Source organism: Chlorocebus sabaeus, chromosome 14, assembly GCF_047675955.1.
Source record: "Chlorocebus sabaeus isolate Y175 chromosome 14, mChlSab1.0.hap1, whole genome shotgun sequence".
Taxonomy (NCBI): Eukaryota; Metazoa; Chordata; class Mammalia; order Primates; family Cercopithecidae; genus Chlorocebus; species Chlorocebus sabaeus.
Genome location: NC_132917.1, coordinates 43,474,274 through 43,492,697, shown reverse-complemented (window position 1 = coordinate 43,492,697; position 18,424 = coordinate 43,474,274). Strand labels below are relative to the sequence as shown.

The 18,424-nt window shown below is 39.6% G+C and overlaps 1 protein-coding gene and 1 pseudogene across 3 annotated transcripts in view; one reads left to right on the top strand and one right to left on the bottom strand.

Moving 5' to 3' along the window:
• PLEKHH2 (pleckstrin homology, MyTH4 and FERM domain containing H2) overlaps positions 1 to 18,424 on the bottom strand; it is a 130,924-nt gene that overhangs the window by 43,844 nt on the left and 68,656 nt on the right. For all 3 annotated transcript variants that reach the window (XM_038006869.2, XM_073022943.1, XM_038006870.2), the window contains 7 exons: positions 17,372 to 17,516; positions 14,779 to 14,915; positions 14,575 to 14,685; positions 14,330 to 14,416; positions 12,547 to 12,705; positions 4,270 to 4,350; positions 681 to 860 (listed from right to left, as the gene is read on the bottom strand). In XM_038006869.2, coding sequence (XP_037862797.2) covers positions 681 to 860; positions 4,270 to 4,350; positions 12,547 to 12,705; positions 14,330 to 14,416; positions 14,575 to 14,685; positions 14,779 to 14,915; positions 17,372 to 17,516 — 900 coding nt within the window. The remainder of the gene's footprint in view (positions 1 to 680; positions 861 to 4,269; positions 4,351 to 12,546; positions 12,706 to 14,329; positions 14,417 to 14,574; positions 14,686 to 14,778; positions 14,916 to 17,371; positions 17,517 to 18,424) is intronic.
• On the top strand, positions 1,581 to 2,511 carry LOC140713393 (small ribosomal subunit protein uS5 pseudogene; annotated as a pseudogene).

The window sequence follows — 18,424 nt, the reverse complement described above, 5'->3', positions numbered from 1 at the left end:
CACTTCGGCCTCCCAAAGTACTGGGATTACAGATGTGCGCCACCACGCCGGTCCACCTTTTTGTTTTCTTAGAAAGTACTTCCAATTCAGAAATCAGATAAAGGTTCTCTTAAAAAATAATTTCATTGAATTCTTTTAACTCTTTAAATTCATCTGGAAATTATTTTGTTATCTGTATGAGATAAAAAACTAATGTTTCCTAAGTAGCCAATTTCCTCAATATACAATAAATACATAACCCTATGTATTGAATGATACATTACTTCCCCATTAATTTGTGATACCTCCTTTATCATAAATGACTACATGCACATATAATACATAAAATAATTAATTTTCAATTGTATCTAAGCCCATTAGTCAAAAATATAAAACGGAGTTCTTAGATTTACCAAAAAATATTCAGTCTGAGAGATTCACATTTTTAACATAAGGTCCTTTAGCCCTCTACTTCCATGCACTAATTTCAGCCTTGATACCACTTTTACCAACAGGATTGGAAAATGACATATTTGAACAAGGCTCATTTCCAGGGAGGTAAATAATCTCTGAAAACAGAGCTGAAAGTCTATAGCAAAATTTTCTTCCTTATTTCCATTAAATTGATTTGACAATGATTACCAATATCTGAATAATATTAGTCTACATCATTCTAAATCAACCAATAAGTCTTTGAATACCTTTTCATGCTTGGATCCAATTAGGAGGTAAGTCGGACCTTGGTCTTTGGGATGGATAACGATAGTATAATGTGTGGATAACAGACTGCGTCCACTAGCTTCATAATCTTCATCTGAATCACAAGATCGGTCGACCTCTTCCACTTTAGCCTCCCAGAGTTTGATCTGACCTAAAGGAAACTAAAGTAAATGTTAGTAATTATGAGGAAGGCATTTTCTAAATCTTTTCCTACTAAAATGTTTCATAGTCTTTTTCATTTTTAAATTTATAAAGCATACTTTTAAATTTTTTTATTTTCCTTTTTTTTTCTAGAGACAGGATTGGGTCTCCCAGGCTGGAGTGCAGTGGCTCAATCAGTAACCTCACTGTAACCTCGAACTCCTGGGCTTAAGGGATCCTTCCATCTCAGCCTCCCAAATAGCTAGCACTACAGGCACATGGCACCATAACCAGCTGATTAAAAAAAAATTTTTTTTGTTTGGAGATAGGGTCTTGCTACATTCCCCAGGCCAGTCTTAAACTCCTGGGCTCAAAGAATCCTCCTGCCTCAGTCTCCCAAAGTGCTGGGATCACAAGCGTGAGCCACCACACAAGCATAACATATCTTTTTAAAAATGATGCCTAAAGGCAATTTGATCATCCACAGTGTAACAAAAGTAGTGGCAACAACCAAAGAGCCCAAGAGTAATATGAAAGAACCATATACATATTAGAGATTTAACTTTTGAGGAAAAAGCAAGGTGCTACTTCTATACAGTAGTTCAGATGATTCAGCTGTACTAAAATTGTTATAGGAGGCAGAAAGAAATTATTTAGATAGACAGTTAGGGTAAAGTGAGTCCCCAGCAGAAAACTTTCCTTTTAAAAAAAGCAGTTCAGCTTCTCTGAGAAAACACCAAATGGTGGATGACACCAGTGCAGTGGGGGGGCCTGGAGGCCCTGGTGGCCCTGGGATGGGGAACCGCGGTGGCTTCCGCGGAGGTTTCGGCAGTGGCATCCGGGGCCGCGAGGGGCCGGGGTCGCCGCCGTGGACGGGGCCGGGGCCGGGGCCGAGGCTGCGGAGCTCGCGGAGACAAGGCTGAGGATAAGGAGTGGATGCCCGTCACCAAGCTGGGCCGCTTGGTCAAGGACATGAAGATCAAGTCCCTGGAGGAGATCTACCTCTTCTCCCTGCCCATTAAGGAATCTGACATCATTGATTTTTTTCTTGGGGGCCTCTCTCAATCTCAAAGACGAGGTTTTGAAGATTATGCCGGTGCAGAAGCAGACCTGTGCTGGCCAGCGCACCAGGTTCAAGGCGTTTGTTGCTATGGGGGACCGCAATGGCCATGTCTGCCTGGGTGTTAAGTGCTCCAAGGAAGTGGCCACTGCCATCCGTGGGGCCATCATCCTGGTCAAACTCTCCATTGTCCCTGAGCGCAGAGGCTACTGGGGGAACAAGATTGGCAAGCCCCACACCGTCCCTTGCAAGGTGACAGGCCGCTGCGGCTCTGTGCTGGTGCACCTCATCCCTTCACCCAGGGTCACTGGCATCGTCTCAGCGCCTATGCCCAAGAAGCTGCTCGTGATGGCTGGTGTCGATGACTGCTACACCTCAGCCCGGGGCTGCACTGCCACCCTGGGCAACTTCGCCAAGGCCACCTTTGATGCCATCTCTAAGACCTACAGTTACCTGACCCCGACCTCTGGAAGGAGACTGTGTTTACCAAGTCTCCCTATCAGGAATTCACTGACCACCTTGTCAAGACCCACACCAGGGTCTCCGTGCAGCAGACCCAGGCTCCAGCTGTGGCTACAACAGAGGGTTTTTATACAAGAAAAATAAAGTGAACTAAGCCTGAAAAAAAAAAAAGCAGCTCAAAGATAGCTCCTTTTCTAACCTCATGCAGTTCAAGGAAATCACTTCTCTTCTCACAACAAGCAGCCTGAAAGAGCAGACAGTAAAACACAGATAAGACAGCTTCGGCACAGGAGTGGGGAAGGTCTCCTGGGTAATTACCAAACTTCACACTTGTACAATGGGCCCCAATAAAACAGTGGACCTTAATAAGCACATTCTTTTCCCTTTCGGCACACTAAGATAGGGAAGCTAAAAGCAGACTTGGGGGTGGCGGGTGCCTACAGCTGCAAGAAGATGGGAACAAACACAGAAACTCTCCCTCCCAGATAACCAGGACGAAGAAACACAGACTAAGAGTCAGCCTATGTGGTCAGGGAATGAGACACAGCTGATAAAAAAAAAAAAAAAAACTGCTCTGTACAGATAGCACACCTGGTCCCAACTAAACCATCAGGAGGATAAGATATCCCCTCCTTACGAGCCCCCTCCTCACTAGCCCATTTATAAAAACCTTGATATTTTTACTACAACTTGGCAACCCACTCGGGACCCTTCTCTGTGATGGAGAGCTGTTTTTTCCTTTTGCACTGTCTACTAAACTCCTGCCCTAAACTCACTCTGTCTGTGTGTGTCCACGACCTAGATCTCCTTGGCCGTGAGAACAAGAACTTTGGTATCCTCCACCTTCCAGGCTCAAGTGATCCTCCAACCTTGGCCTCCCTAGTAGTTGGTACTACAGGCACGCACTACCACACTCAGCTAATTTTTAAATTTTTTGTAGAGACAGGGTCCTGCTATGTTGTCCAGGCTGGTCTCAAACTCCTGGGTTCAAACAATCCTCCCACCTCTTGGCCTCCCAAAGTGCTGGGATTATAGACACGAGCCATCGTGCCTGGCCTCAGCATTGTTTTTAATGGTTGTCTGTGTTAATCTCCACCCCATTAGCAATATTGAATATAATGGCATGTATTTTAAATATAGCTGGTCAGACCTGAGAGTGTATGTAGTCTGTTAAATGGGAGGGAGAAATACTAACTGTCCCACGTGGTCACTAGACCGAGAAGTTTAGTCTCATTAACACAGTAACAGTCACAGGCTGCTCTTCAGAGGACCGGACATCATTATATTATATTAGTACTCATGGCCCATGTTGGTTCAACTTTTATAGTTTCAGTTACCCAAAGGTGACACAGAATACCCGCAGCGATGACTGGGCATGCATTTTACCTTTGGGTAGATACCCCGTCTTTTTACTCTGAAATTAAAAATAATTCAGATTCTTTTGTGGAGGGGATTAAACATTAATAAACAGAATATAAACAGGCAGATGGATGGGTAGATAAGTGGTATTCGGGAATTTGAGGGCCTGGCACAGAACTAGATTCTTTTTCCTTTTTAGGTTTTCTTTCCTAACTTGCTGCTTCCTTCTGTCAACCTTATCTGGTCTGTAAGAACCTGGGAAAATATAAGAAACTGATGGTTGTGGGGAGGGAGTAGAAGAAGAATTTTCCAGGTCTTAGAAGATGCATTAATTAAAAGTTGCTAAGGCTTGTAATTAACAATCAAGACCCTTGTACGTGTAGGTGATAGACCTTTGTATAATTATCTCGGTTTCACCAGATTATACCAAATTTCAACCTCATAAAGATTCTGAAGTTTTACAAAGTAAGAGAAGAATGAAAAGGAAAAGTTTAAGCCCTAACAAAGAAAAAGTTATTTCCATTGGCATATTAAAAATACATACATACCTTGTCTTCTTGACTCCGAAAATAATACAATGTCTTTCCTATTAGTGTACACCAGACTCTCTTGGAATATCCATGTTTTACCTGAAATCATATTTCAATGAATTACAAATGTAGCCCAGAACTCTGACACCTTAAAGTATAGCTTATATACTCTATTCGAGTTTCTATAGGTATTCAGTTTGCCCAGATATAAGTGATATTCCAAATAGATGGTCCAATGCTGTTTAAGATTTACCTGTTACACATTGAGCACACATGGACATAAATATGGAAACAACAGACACTGTGGACTACCAGGGTAGAGGGAACCAGGGTGGCTGGGTTAAAAAAACTACCTATCAGGTACCATGCTCACTAGCTGGGTGACGGGATCTGTACTCCAAACCTCAGCATCATGCAATATTCACATGTAACAAACCTGCACATGTACCCCTATATCTAAAATACAAGTTGTAAAAAAAAAAAAAAAAGATTTACCTGTTAACAGTAGTAGAATGGCAAGTTTTGCTTTAGTGCTCACCATTCAACATATAATGAATGTTTACTGTGCATCAAATACTATGCCTAGGACTGAGGTTTCACAGATGGATAAAGAACGGAGTGGAGGGGTGGACTGTGATTATGTAATGGGGTACAATGTATGTTATTACGAGTGATGGGTATCCTAAAAGCTCTGACAGAATCACTATGCAATCAATGCATGTAACAGAATAGAACTTGTACCCCATAAATGCATTAACATAAAGAAGAGAAAGTGCAATTTCACCAGTAAGTATATTTCATAGTTTCCATATTTCACAGATTTCCAATAGTCCTGTGGCTCTCTAGGTTAACACTCTAACGTTAGAAGTGAGAAGATGAAGGCCGGGCACGGTGGTTCATGCCTGTAAGCCCAGGACTTTGGGGGACCAAGGCAGGTGGATCACCTGAGGTCAGGAGTTCAAGACCAGCCTGACCAATATGGTGAAACCCCATCTCTACTAAAAATACAAAAATTAACCAGGCATGGTAGTGGACATCTGTAGTCCCAGCTACTCGGGAGGCTGAAACAGGAGAATTGCTTGAACCCGGAAGGCGGAGGTTGCAGTGAGCCGAGATCACACCACTGCACTCCAGCCTGGGCTATAGAGCGGACTCTGTCTCAAAAATAAAATAAAATAAAATAAAAATAAAAAAGAAGTGAGAAGATGAAAACCTAAAGAATTCTAGTAATTTCCCAAATGTAAAAGAGTCATTCATTCAAAAACATTTGATGCCTTCTTAGAAGTAGTCATACAAAGTAATAAAATAATGTTAAAAGCTATTGCTGTAAATTGAGTACCTCCTATATATCAGGTACTAAGTTAAGTGACTGGGACAGAATTTGAACCTAGCTCTTGACTTTGAATAGTCAGTAAGTGATATAGGTCCTGGAGAAACAGATTTGAACAAGATAGAGTCTTCTTTCTCAGGAAGCTCACAGCCTTGTGAGGAAGACAGACAATTAGCAGTATGCTAAATATTTTCATCAAGAGTGCAAAGAGGCTCACAACTGGGCTATTGTGAGAGCCAAATACGAAAATATAAATAAAGGATAACAGTGGTTACTCAATAAACGCTTCTGTCCTCACTATGAATAAGAAGGAAAACACGTTTTCTTTTAAACTCATAAACCCAGTCAGCCTTTGGGTTTTTCACAGCTATGGTTTAAGCAAACGAGTAACTCCACCACCTAACAGTTTGATGGATTTAGAATACTGTTTGAGAGAAAACAAAAAATGTTTCATTTGAGACATGTTTCAATTTAATTAAATTTAGAAACATATTTACAGACAAATATCCTGGAAGCTTTAAATAGCGTGGTGTGGGGTGTTTTTTTCTTTTCTTCTTTAAACAATCTCCAGAAAGAAGTCTCATAAAAACTGAAGTATAATGCATCTGGCTATAGACAGTGTGCTTCTGAAATGATTTGTCTTTAAAAGAGAACAATGTATGCCTTTAAAGAACGGCAAATTAATGAAGACCTTTGCCAATTCACTGTAAAAGCTGTGTTTTAACAATCTATCTTTATACATAAATCTTGCATTAGGATTTTTTTTTTTTTTTTTGATACGGAGTCTCGCTCTGTCACCCAGGCTGGAGTGCAGTGGCGCAATCTCGGCTCACTGCAACCTCCACCTCCCAGGTTCAAGCTATTTTCCTGCTTCAGCCTCCCGAGTAGCTGGGACTACAGGCGTTTGCTACCATGGCCAGCTAATTTTTGCATTTTTAGTAGAGATGGGGTTTCACCATGTTGGCCAGGGTGGTCTCAATCTCTTGACCTCGTGATCTGCCCGCCTCGGCCTCCCGAAGTGCTGGGATTACAGGTGTGAGCCACCGCACCCAGCCTAGAATTTCTTAAAACCCTGACTTACTCTTTAAAAAATTAGAAAACAAATTATACTAGAAGAATCCTCATGAAAATTTAAAGACAACCTCAAATCTCAAGGTGAACTAATTAAAAGAGTAATTTTTTTTACTATGCCTCCATAACAAAGGTAGTTCCTATTGGTTTCGTTTGAAATTTTGAAGACAAACAGTACATCATATCCCAATGAGCCCTTGCCACAGCACAAACCATAAGCCCCTACAGTATTCTCTCCTTCCCCATAAGCCCATCCCTGTAGTGCTCTCCACCACAAATCCTGCCACCAGCTTTGCTGACTTCACTATCAAGGTGAAACTCTCAGATGATAATAGCTAGCATTTTGTGTGTGTGTGTTTATGATATGCCAGGCACTGTTCTAACACAATTTATATGTTTAAATAACTCATTGAATCCTCCCAGTACCTTGTGAGGTTGGCTCTATTATTTTCACCATTTTACAGGTGAGGATGCTAAGGCACAGAGCCTGTAAGTAACTTCTTCAAGCTCACACAGGTGGTAAGTGGCAGAGCCAGGACTTGTGCCCAGGCAGTCTGGCTCCCACCCTGGCCCTTGCCTCTTGCCACACTGTCTCCACATCCTTGCGCTCTTCACTTCTAATAACCTTTGCTGTCCTTCCACTTTTGCCGCCCATCCCCTCAGCCATACCCTAATCCTTTTTTCTTCACTGGGATTTACAGACAAAAATCCCACTTCCGCAATTTACTTTCTACTCTCTGATCACAATTTCCTCCCAGTTCCTCCTGCTTCCCTCCCCCCTCACTTACTGCACTCCTATTCTTGGGTTTTTTTGTTTGTTTGTTTGAGATGGAGTCTCACTATGTTGCCCAGTCTGAAGCACAGTGGCACAATCTTGGCTCACTGCAACCTCCATCTCCCGGGTTCCAGTGATTCTCCTGTCTCAGCCTCCTGAGTAGCTGGGATTACAGGCATGTGCTGCCATGCCCAGCTAATTTTTGTATTTTTAGTGAAGACAGGGTTTCACCATGTTGGCCAGGCTGGTCCCAAACTTCTGACCTCAGGTGATCCTCCCACCTTGGCCTCCCAAAGTGCTGGGATTACAGGCATGAGCCACCATGCTCGGCCCACACTCTTATTCTTTGACCTCATTCATAATTTTAAGCCCCTTGATCCTTCCATTTTATTCTAGCTTATCAGTCCCCTCCTGGCCCCATGTCCTTCTCTGCCAACCTGGGTTTCCATGTTTGATCATGAAACAACTCTTGCTCCAGGGCCTGTGATTATGCTGTATTCCTATGCTTCTAACAAATCCACTCAACAAAATTCCATCTCCATTTGCTTTGAAATAATCTAGTGAAGAATGTAATAAGACACAGATGGTTACAGGGGGTTATAGGAAATAATATTAGCCATAATTAATAACTTTGAAACTAGATGATGAATATATGAGGGCTCATTATATTATTCCCTCTATTTTCACATATGTTGGCAATGCCCATAATAAAACATTAATTTCAAATATCATCTTGATAGATAGGTGGTAAAGCAAGTAAAATGTTGATTATAGAAACAAGGTGATGGGAATATGGGTGTTCATTGTAAAATTATTCTTTTTTGCATATTTGAAAATTTATATAATAAAATGTTAGAAAAAAACCACTATCCTCACTTGACTGCAATGTAAATTCTCTGCTCCTTTTCCTGGGCATCTGAAGATGTTAGAGAAAAATAATCAATATAAACTCAAATCAGGAAGTCTGGTGGGCCTTCAATAATACTTACCAAGCCTTCTATTTATCCTTGGGTACATCCTACTTTCCTGAATGATTATTCTCCATCCTTTTCCCCACTCTTAGTAAATAACATTGTCTTACGGGATAATGTTCATCAAGAAAACCGAGGATATTAGACATGATATCACTCAATGTCCCACAAACTTAAGATACTTGTCTGCACCCTTCCTCACCTATCCTCCAGTTTCAGTCCTTCCAGTATGCCTTCCCACCACGTCCAGCCACCCACTTCTTCTGGACTTTGTCTTTAATCTCCCGCCTCCTTCTTCCAGATGCCTGCCCCTTAGTTTGTAAACCCAAGGCACACCTTTCCCACCCTAAAAAATGCCTCTCCTGACTCCAGGTTCCCTCCAGCTTGATTCTAATGCATTGAAAGGTATAGATAGTCCTTGAAACTTAAATACTTCACTTACTAATCTCCCACTTACCCTTCAACCCACTGAAGGCAATGTACCTTCTTCTCTGAGCACATGTGACACTAGATGAGTCACAGGCATTACTCTCAGATCTCTGCACACATCTCCTTACTGTGCCCTGAAATTTACAAGTGTTCCCCTGCTCTTCCCTGCCCTACATAATTTCCCATAATTGCCACATGTATGCTGATGATTCCTCTAATCCCGCTCTCCAATCCAGCACTCTCCTCTGATGTAGACTGGTGGTCTGCTGCCTGCTAGGTTTCTTAACTAAGACATCCTACCAGCTCCTGATGTCTTCCAAAATAACCTTCTAATCTTCCTAAAACTGCTCCTCTTTCCTGAGCTCTCTCTTATCGGCTATCATCTATCTACAGGGCATCTTTATCTCTTCTACTTCCTAACCCCAAATTCAATCAAACTAAAGATTTTACTTCTTACCATTATTTAAATTCATCTTCTCCTCGCTTTTCCTGTAACCCCTTCAGAGTTTCGTCCTCTTCATGGGAACCACTCCCTTAACTGTTCTTAGAACCTCCACCTTGCCTCCCACTAATTCACCTTCCTTTTAGCAGAGTAATCTGTTAGCAACAGGAATATGCCCATACTCCTGTTACAAACTCTGAAGGGTTTCAAATATCCTTCAGGATAAAGACCAAAGTCCTTAAAAAGATAAAAATAGCTCTCCATCCTCCATAGGCCCCTCTAGCTTTTTCTCCAAAGGATTTGTTCTTAGTGCAGCTGGCACTGCTTCGAGATTTCTCTTCTCTTCTCTTTCTTTTTGACTGACTTTCATTTGTCACCCAGGCTGGAGTGCAATATTGCAATCACAGCTCATTTCAACCTCCATCTCCCAGGTTCAGGCAATTCTCCTGCCTCAGCCTCCCAAGTAGCTGGGATTACAGGTGCCTGCCACCACGCCTGGCTAATTTTTGTATTTTTAGTACAGACAGTTTTTCACCATGTTGGTCAGGCTGGTCTCCAACTTCTGACCTCAGGTGATCTGCCTGCCTCGGCCTCCCAAAGTGCTGGGATTAGAGGTGTGAGCCACTGCTTCGAGACTCTAAGCCTTCATTCATGCTGTCTCCTAACCTGGAGTACCACCCCTCCGCCCATTCCCATTTGGTATAACTAACTCCTACTCCTCCTTGAAGTCTCAGCACTGGTAAATTTCCTCTCAGAAGTCATTCCTGACACATCTCAATAATTGTACTTTACATATATCATTATAAATAAGCTTTTGTCTCCCTCTTTCTCAACAGATTATGAGGCTCTCTGAGGAATGGGACAATGGCCTATTCATCGTAGTATCTTTCAGCACATTGTGCTCCATGTGGTAACTGCGTAATAAATTTTCGTTTTTTAAAGAACTGAATTTTTATATAGAAAATGTTCTTCCTAAGCATTAAAATAAAAATTGCAAGAGTGAATGTCTAGAATCAAATTAGTCAAGTTCTTAGCATCTACCTATATTATTCTGTACTTACTAATAACAACGTGACAACCTGAGAAAACTTCCTCCCCTCCAAGGTATTCAAATGCAATTCGACAGTATCTCATATTGCAGCCTGAATGTGAGCTCAGAACAAGTCACTTAGAACAACTGAGGGAAGCTGTTGTCTTATAAGGTTCTGAGGGTGAAAACATGGGGGTGGACAAGCACAAATGGCAGGAAGGAAAGTTAATAAGCATCCTGGCTATAAACCCTAATGATTTAGTCATCTGAGAATCCCATTGACTCACGCTCATTTAAAATGCAATTGTGAAATGGGAAGCGGAGAATCACAGAAACATTACAGGAGCAGAAACTGACATGCCATGCTGATAAAGTAAAAACAAGCAAGCAAACAAAAACCTAATTGTGGGGGAAGTAATAAACCCTTAGCCATGGGATCATCTTAAATTCTCAGGGTTTGATATACATATGTGGTCCTCGAAAGAAGTGCATAGCTCATTATTATGAATTACAGTAAGAATGTGATTAAAAGTAGCAGTGTGTTCACTGGAAACGTATTGTGCAAATATTTTGTTCCTAACCAATCAGTAACTAAGAAAACATTGTCATAGTTGTATTTTAGAAAAAACATAGTACATAGTATATCTCTTTGTTTAATGCAATGGTGAATTTTTTTTTACCTTTGCTATAGTTGTCAGTCTTTTTAAATATTATGGAATAGCTCCCACCTACATTCCCACATTATTAATAAGTATAAACTACACAGTAGCATTGTTCCTTTCCAACTAATTTTCCACCTCTTATAATCAGAGTACATGAATGAGGAGTGATTATGTGTGTATACATATTTTATTGTATTTTTAAAAAGTGACCAATAGGACTTTTTAAAACTTAAAAATAATACTAAGTATAAGTCAATACTTACTCATTGTAAAAAAAAAAAAAAAAAGAATTAAGTAAAAATAAAATAAAATCACAGAGATAACCAATATACCTTGGTATATTTCCCATTCAGACATTTTTCTATAAATACTTACAACAAATAAGGGATAATAATATAACACTGCACTCTACTTATTACCTAACAATACATCATATTTCTATAGCATTAGATATTCTTTTACAACATTTAAAAGGCTACATAGTAAAGTATTATATGGTTGTACAAACATTTTTTTTAAGCTATACCTTACCCTATGTCTAAGTTGATCCCAATTTTGTTTATTATGAATCATGCTGTGCAAGGAATCTTTCTGGGGTAATGGACATGTTCTGCATCTTAACAGAGTCAACAGTAAATAGCTTTCAAAACTCATCACAAACTCTACACTTAAGATCTGTGCACTTCAGATATATTAATCACACCTCGTTTTTCAAAATAGGAAAAGAAACATGCTGCGAGGAACATCTCATAATTAAATCTTTCGCAAATTAAGACCATTTCCTAAGGATAAATTTTTAAAATGGAGATTGCTGGATCAAAGGAGATATATATGAGTGTGTGTGTGTGTATGTGTGTGTGTGTGTTTAAAATATTTGATATTGATTTGTTCACTCAAAATTATTGGCTAAGTTAACACTTCAGCACTAAGTAACTCTACTGCCAAACTGCCTTGTAGAGTAATACTCTCACTAGCAGATTTCTTTTACTTTCTACTGCCTCTATAATTGCAGAAACTAGCAGATTTCTTAATCTGTCAATACTAGATTTCAAAATTTGTAAAAATGTCTTACTTTTCACCAGATTTTAAAAAGTGACACCTATTATTTCAATCTGTGCTTTAAAAAAAATTCTGAGTGACAGTAAAATGTTTTTCCATATGCTTATTGATCATTTGTATTCCTTCCAACCTCGATGATCTCTCCTTCTTTCCCATTGAGTCCTTTGTTCCTTTTCCCCCCACTGGTATTCATTGTTTGCTTACTGGTTAGAAAAAAAGTGTTAAATATTAATGATATTAACCAGTTTCCACGTTTCGAATACCTCCTCAAAGTTTTTCAATCCTTTTAAAAATTCTGCTCATAGAATTTTTAATAGAGCCTTTACATTTTTACATATTATAGTCAAATTTGTCTTCTTTTCATCTTTATAGCTTTTGCCTTGGGCATCATACTTAAAAACACCCTTTCCTATCCCCAGGATCATATAAATATTCAATATATATATGCTCTGACATCCCATTTTCAGCGATCATGGGCTCATGCCCATAGTTGCCCAGGACATTGCTATGCACAGGAGGTTCCTACCTTAGTGAGCAATCCCTTCACGGTGGGTTTGCCCTCAGGCTGTAGGGAAAGTGGGTTGGCAGCTTGTACTCGAAGGACATTCTGTAACACTTTAATCCACTCTTCCAATATATTGGGAGAATCTGCAGTCAGATAGTATGTGTGTTTTTCAGTGGTCAGCTAGAATGCAACGAGAAAGGTATAGGAAAGAAAATTGTGAAGATTTAGGATTGTTAGCATTTCCTTGTTCATTATTCAAACGTCATCACTTAACATGGAGGCAAACATGCTAAACCTCAAGTCCCAGGTTCTAAATAAATGACTCTATAGCATTTAGAACATTTTAACCACTTTGTGAGAATTACAGCAATTAAATTTTTGTGGAAATAATTTTGTTACTCCAGTTTACTTAATTTTGGGGTTATGATTTTATATCTTGTTTATTTGTCACATTTTCCCTTCCTCGCTTAAATGTGCTACAGGTTCCTCCTTTTTTTTTTTTTTTTTTTTGAGACGGAGTCTCGCTCTGTCGCCCAGGCTGGAGTGCAGTGGCATAAGCTCGGCTCACTGCAAGCTCCGCCTCCCGGGTTCACACCATTCTCCTGCCTCAGTCTCCCAAGTAGCTGGGACTATTGGTGCCCGCCACCATGCCCAGATAATTTTTTTGAATTTTTGGTAGAGACGGGGTTTCACCATGTTAGCCAGGATGGTCTCGATCTCCTGACCTTGTGATCCACCCGCCTCAGCTTCCTGAAGTGCTGAGATTACAGGTGTGAGGCACCATGCCTGGCCAGGTTCCTACTTATTGAAATGAGGAGCAGAATGATTAAAGACTATAATAAAATAACACATTTTAAGCAACTAAACAAGAGGTTTCTTAATACAAATGAAGAAATCAACTATAAGTAAAATAAGATCTTGCATATAAGAAGAGAAATTCTTGGAACTAACATGTGATTAGATATTATGAACTCAGAATTTTCCAGTCTCAAATTAGCCACATTGCAAATTTTCCAAATATTTCAGAAGCTTACAAATGATTCCTAACTGCCATGACCAAAGACAAATCTTTCCTTGATTCTCTTTTCTAAATTTTTGAGGGGTTTTCAGGTACAATTCATTGGAAACATTGATATGTACCTTTCTGGCAAAGTTGTCTTCCACCCTCCAAACAAGCAATATAAGAAAATAATGGTTATTGAAGACATTTCAGAAATAAAGTGTCTGAATTTAAATTACATATACTAGAATATCTCAACAGCCTGTGTTTTAAATTTAACAGATTTCTGGCAAGACTGGCCTTTCATGTGAGTAAAATGGGCAGCAGCTACCCCTACAGTGTGACTTGCTTGGCAGTACAGTCCCTCTGCTCACCAATATATTTCCCACTTAGGTGCTATGGCATCTGAAGTTCATACAAGAACTATCATTTTCAGATTCTATATTAAAATACAAACATTCTTGAATTTCATAGTACATTATATAACTAACATCTTATTGAGAATTCATTTACCAGATAACCCTTCCTTAAAATAGCTTCACAGTTTCACAGCTGAAAATACCTAGGAGATTAAATATGAGGAAAGAAGAGTATAAAGGAAGAAAGGTAAAGTGTGGTGGGAGTCACCCAACACAAACATAACTTACATTATATTTTAAACAAAAATTCTTGGAGTTTCACATACTTTCGAGGCATCAAAGTGAATAAAGAAACATTGAATTATCCAATCTCCTTTCCATTAGGTTGGATAATTGAGAACTGAGTTTGGCATGATACCAAAAAAAAAAAAAAAAAGTTAAGTACCTGAACTGTTTGTTTGTTATCTCCTCTTAAAATACTACAGGATGCACTAAGTTCAATATGGCCCTGGGGTTTTCTAATTACATCACTCTGTATGGAAGAGAAAAACAAATGGAAAGTGATTAACTTTAACAGTAAAAATAAGAAATGCTTTGTATCATTACTTGCATTATTGGAAGGAAATCAACCAGGCGTCTGATTTATAGTTTGAGGAATTACGTTCTAAACAGAAAACATTTTTCACTTACCGGAGATTTGTAGTAAAGTAATTCACCACCTTTAAGAACAAACCACCTCCGCTTCCAAGACTTGACTTTACCACTCATTTTTAATAAATAACCAGATTTTTCCAGTGGTTCCTAATTTTTAAAAGATAGAAAAAAGCATTTTCAGTTTCCTTTTGGAGGCTCAAACTGACTCATTACTTTTTAAAAATCATATTCAATATTTACATTTTTCCCATTATCACTGGAAGATGAGCAAGTTTTTGGGAGCTTCTGCTCTGGCTGTGAGTACTCCGTGTCTGTGGAGTAAGCATCAGGAGGAATAGCATAATCACTTTCAGAAGCCACAGAGGAGAGAGACACACCTAAGAGAACAAAGAAAGAAATCAAGTCAGTATTTAATACTGGGGAGGGCCAAACACTGGCTCTGAGTGTTCCTACAGAATGCAATTATTCCTAAACCATAAGCCTCCCTAGACTAGATTTATTCTCATTCCTTTACCCATAAATAACTTTTTTTTTTCTTTTTTTAAGACAGAGTCTCACTCTATTGCCAGGCTGGAGTGCACTGGTGCAATCTCAGCTCACTGCAACCTCCGCCTCCTGGGTTCAAGTGATTCTTCCGCCTCAGCCTCCTGAGTAGCTAGGGTTACAGGTGCGCACCATCACACCCAGCTAAATTTTATATTTTTAGTAGAGATGGGGTTTCACCATATTGGCCAGGATGGTCTTGATCTCTTGACCTTGTGATTTGCCTGCCTTGGCCTCCCAACATGAATAACTTTTAAAGCAGAAAACAGAACTAAGGGGTAGGGACTGTCACGTAAATCTCTAAGCAAGTGAAAGGAACAGGAATCATATTTTGGTATGATTACAATCACAGCTATTTTACATATATAAAATAAATGCAATAGTCTCATGTATCTTTTATTAAGAATTAAAAAAATGTGTACTTACACATTGATATACAGGCAAACAAATGTTGAACCTTAATTTATCGAGATTTTCACAATCACATTTTAAATTTCTTAACTTCTGTAATCACTTTTAAAGTAACTTCACATTTTAAAAAAACACAATTCAGTAGTATTTTTTCATTCAAGTTTCATAAACTACTAAGCAGTTTACAGATTTTTTAAATCTTTCATAAAAGAGAAGCAATAAGATTGAGAGATATAAACAATTTCTTTCACTTGCCAGCAGCTATAACATAAAATTCAATGGATCATTTATACAATAATTCATTTGCCTTTACAGAAAACGACTTGGGAGTTGCAAGCCACATTTCATAGGTCACTACGATTGGAGATTTAGAATGTATTAAATAAAATTGAGGACTTATAGGTAATTATTTATAAAAGTATCCAGCAATTTTTCCAAATATGTATTAACATTTAAGGGACATATTAGAACAATGCCACTCTTGTGACACTACTTTTTATTTGATTCAGACAAGTAACAGTTGCTATAATATCTTTATTTTTCATAGAATAAACAAAAATTTAGACCTATAGGGACCTCACAGATTGTCATGGCTAATGCCCTAAGGAGACTAAGGCCCAGAGATTAAAGGATTTGTCCAAAGTCAAAGAGTTAGGCAGGGGCAACATTGGAACACAAATCTCAGGCTCCCAGGACCAGGACCAGTGTGCCAGGCACCGTCCTAGATGCTAGGGATAGAGCAAACAACAAAAACATTGGCTCTCGTAGAACAGATTCTAGTGGAAGGAGACCACTGACAAACAGGCAGTAGGTGCTATGGAACAAAAACACATAGAGCAGACTAAAGGGAATAAAAAGAGCTGGCAACAGAAGAAAGACAAAGGGCTGCAATTTAAGTGATGTGGTCAGGGTGGACCTCACTGAGAAGGCAGCGTTTGCTGACGGAGGTGAGGGAGTCAGCTATACAGACATCTAGGGGAAGAACACCAGCTGGAGGAAACAGCAGTGCCAAGGTCCTGAAATACAAGCATGCCTGTCATGTCTCAGAACAGCAAGATGGCCAGTGAGGCTGGAGCTGAGTACACAGAAGAAAGGAGATGAGGTCAAGTACATGACCGAATCCTTATATCCATTGTGAGGAGCCACTGCAGTATTTCCAGCAAAAGTGTGATATAACCTGATTCTGGCCATAGAGGGGCAAGTTGAGAGCAAGAAGACCAGTGGAAGCTCAAAATGTGAATCCTAGGAAGGCTGAGCAGCTCCAGTTGAAGTCGAGGGGACTGGAAGTACCCAGAGGTTCCACAGAACACAGTTTGAAAACCAACAGACACACCATGCTGCATTAAGGGCTTTTCATAAAATACAGATGTCATTTAGTGGAAGTAGATCTCTCTGTAACCGCTAGCTACCCACACACAGAATCCACTAAAAATCATAGACATATCCCAAGTAAAGCTTTGGTTGTTCTCCACTTTAACATCAGATTAACTGACAAATTTTAAGGTATATTTTCTGCCAGTTAGCAATGTAACAAATTTAGCTGAAATATGTCTATTTCACAAATTATCCAAAATGCCAAGAGAGAAACTTCATTTTGGCCAATTATCTCACTTTATTCCAACAATAAAGTGATCTCCCTCTCACAGACAATAAAAGGCTAAAAAAAAAAAAAAAAAAAGACTATATCATTTATTTGAAATCACAGAGAATTAAGAAGAGAATTAGGACTGTAAACATATCAGTCATAGGCTAAAGTTCTTTTCACTAGGGTCTAAAGCAAGTTCTTTAATTTAAAAAATATCCTGTTATGGAGATAAAATTCCCAATTAATATTCAGAACGATCTGGAGTTGCCTCATATGCCCGTGATTTTCCCTCACCTCGTTTCATGGCTCTGGGGCTGCCTGGCCCACTCCTACTGCGTGAGTCTGACTCTGACGTCCGAGAGCTGGATCTGGAGCTGTCTTCTTCCTCTGACCCAGATGAGTCATCCAGGAAAGGGCTGTTACTTATTTGGGTCGCCTTCTAAAGAAAAGCGGAACAACCTCCCTGCATTCATCCCTAATGTTACCACTCATCCAAGAAAAGGCTGCTAGTTATTAGGGTCGCCTCCTAAAGAAAAGCGGAACAACCTCCCTGTATCAATCTCTAAGGTTATCACTCTTTTTAGATAACAGAAAGTTTTACAGGAAGAAGTCATAGGATATGATTTTTTTTTTTTTAGATGGAGTCTTGCTCTTGTCACCCAGGCTGGAGTGCAATGGCACGACCTTGGTTCACTGCAACCTCCACCTCCTAGGTTCAAGCGATTCTCTTGCCTCAGCCTCCTGAGTAGCTGGGAATACAGGTGCCTATCACGACGCCCGGCTAATTTTTATATTTTTAGTAGAAATAGGGTTTCGCCATGTTGGCCAGGCTGGTCTCGAACTCCTGACCTCGTAATGCGCCCGCCTCGGCTTCCCAAAGTGCTGGAATTACAGGCGTGAGCCACTGCGCCTGGCTAGCATATGATTTTTAAAAGGAATTTGGGAATGTATTTTGCTGTTATCAAACTCATGTTGTTAAACCCTGAATTCTAATTAGCAATTATAAAAGATTTCTGAAAATATAAGGTTGTCAATACCCGACAATCCTTCTTTTAATTAATACTTCAAGCAAGCAAGGGGTACCCTGGCATTGATACAAAGATCTGCCTAAATTAGGAGTTTTCATTTACATTATTAATAATATGTCTCCTTTAAACAATTCATGGCCATGGGAAGGTGGGGGAATCAATTACACGGGACACAGTAAAAACTGGCTCAGAACTCTAATATTCTGATAAGTGTCTTCTTCAGACTTTTCCATTGCTTCTTTTTTATGATATGTTAATGTGAACTTGTAAAACTCTCTATAAAGGGAGAGCCTGTGTAAAATGTTAAGAATGGAACCTG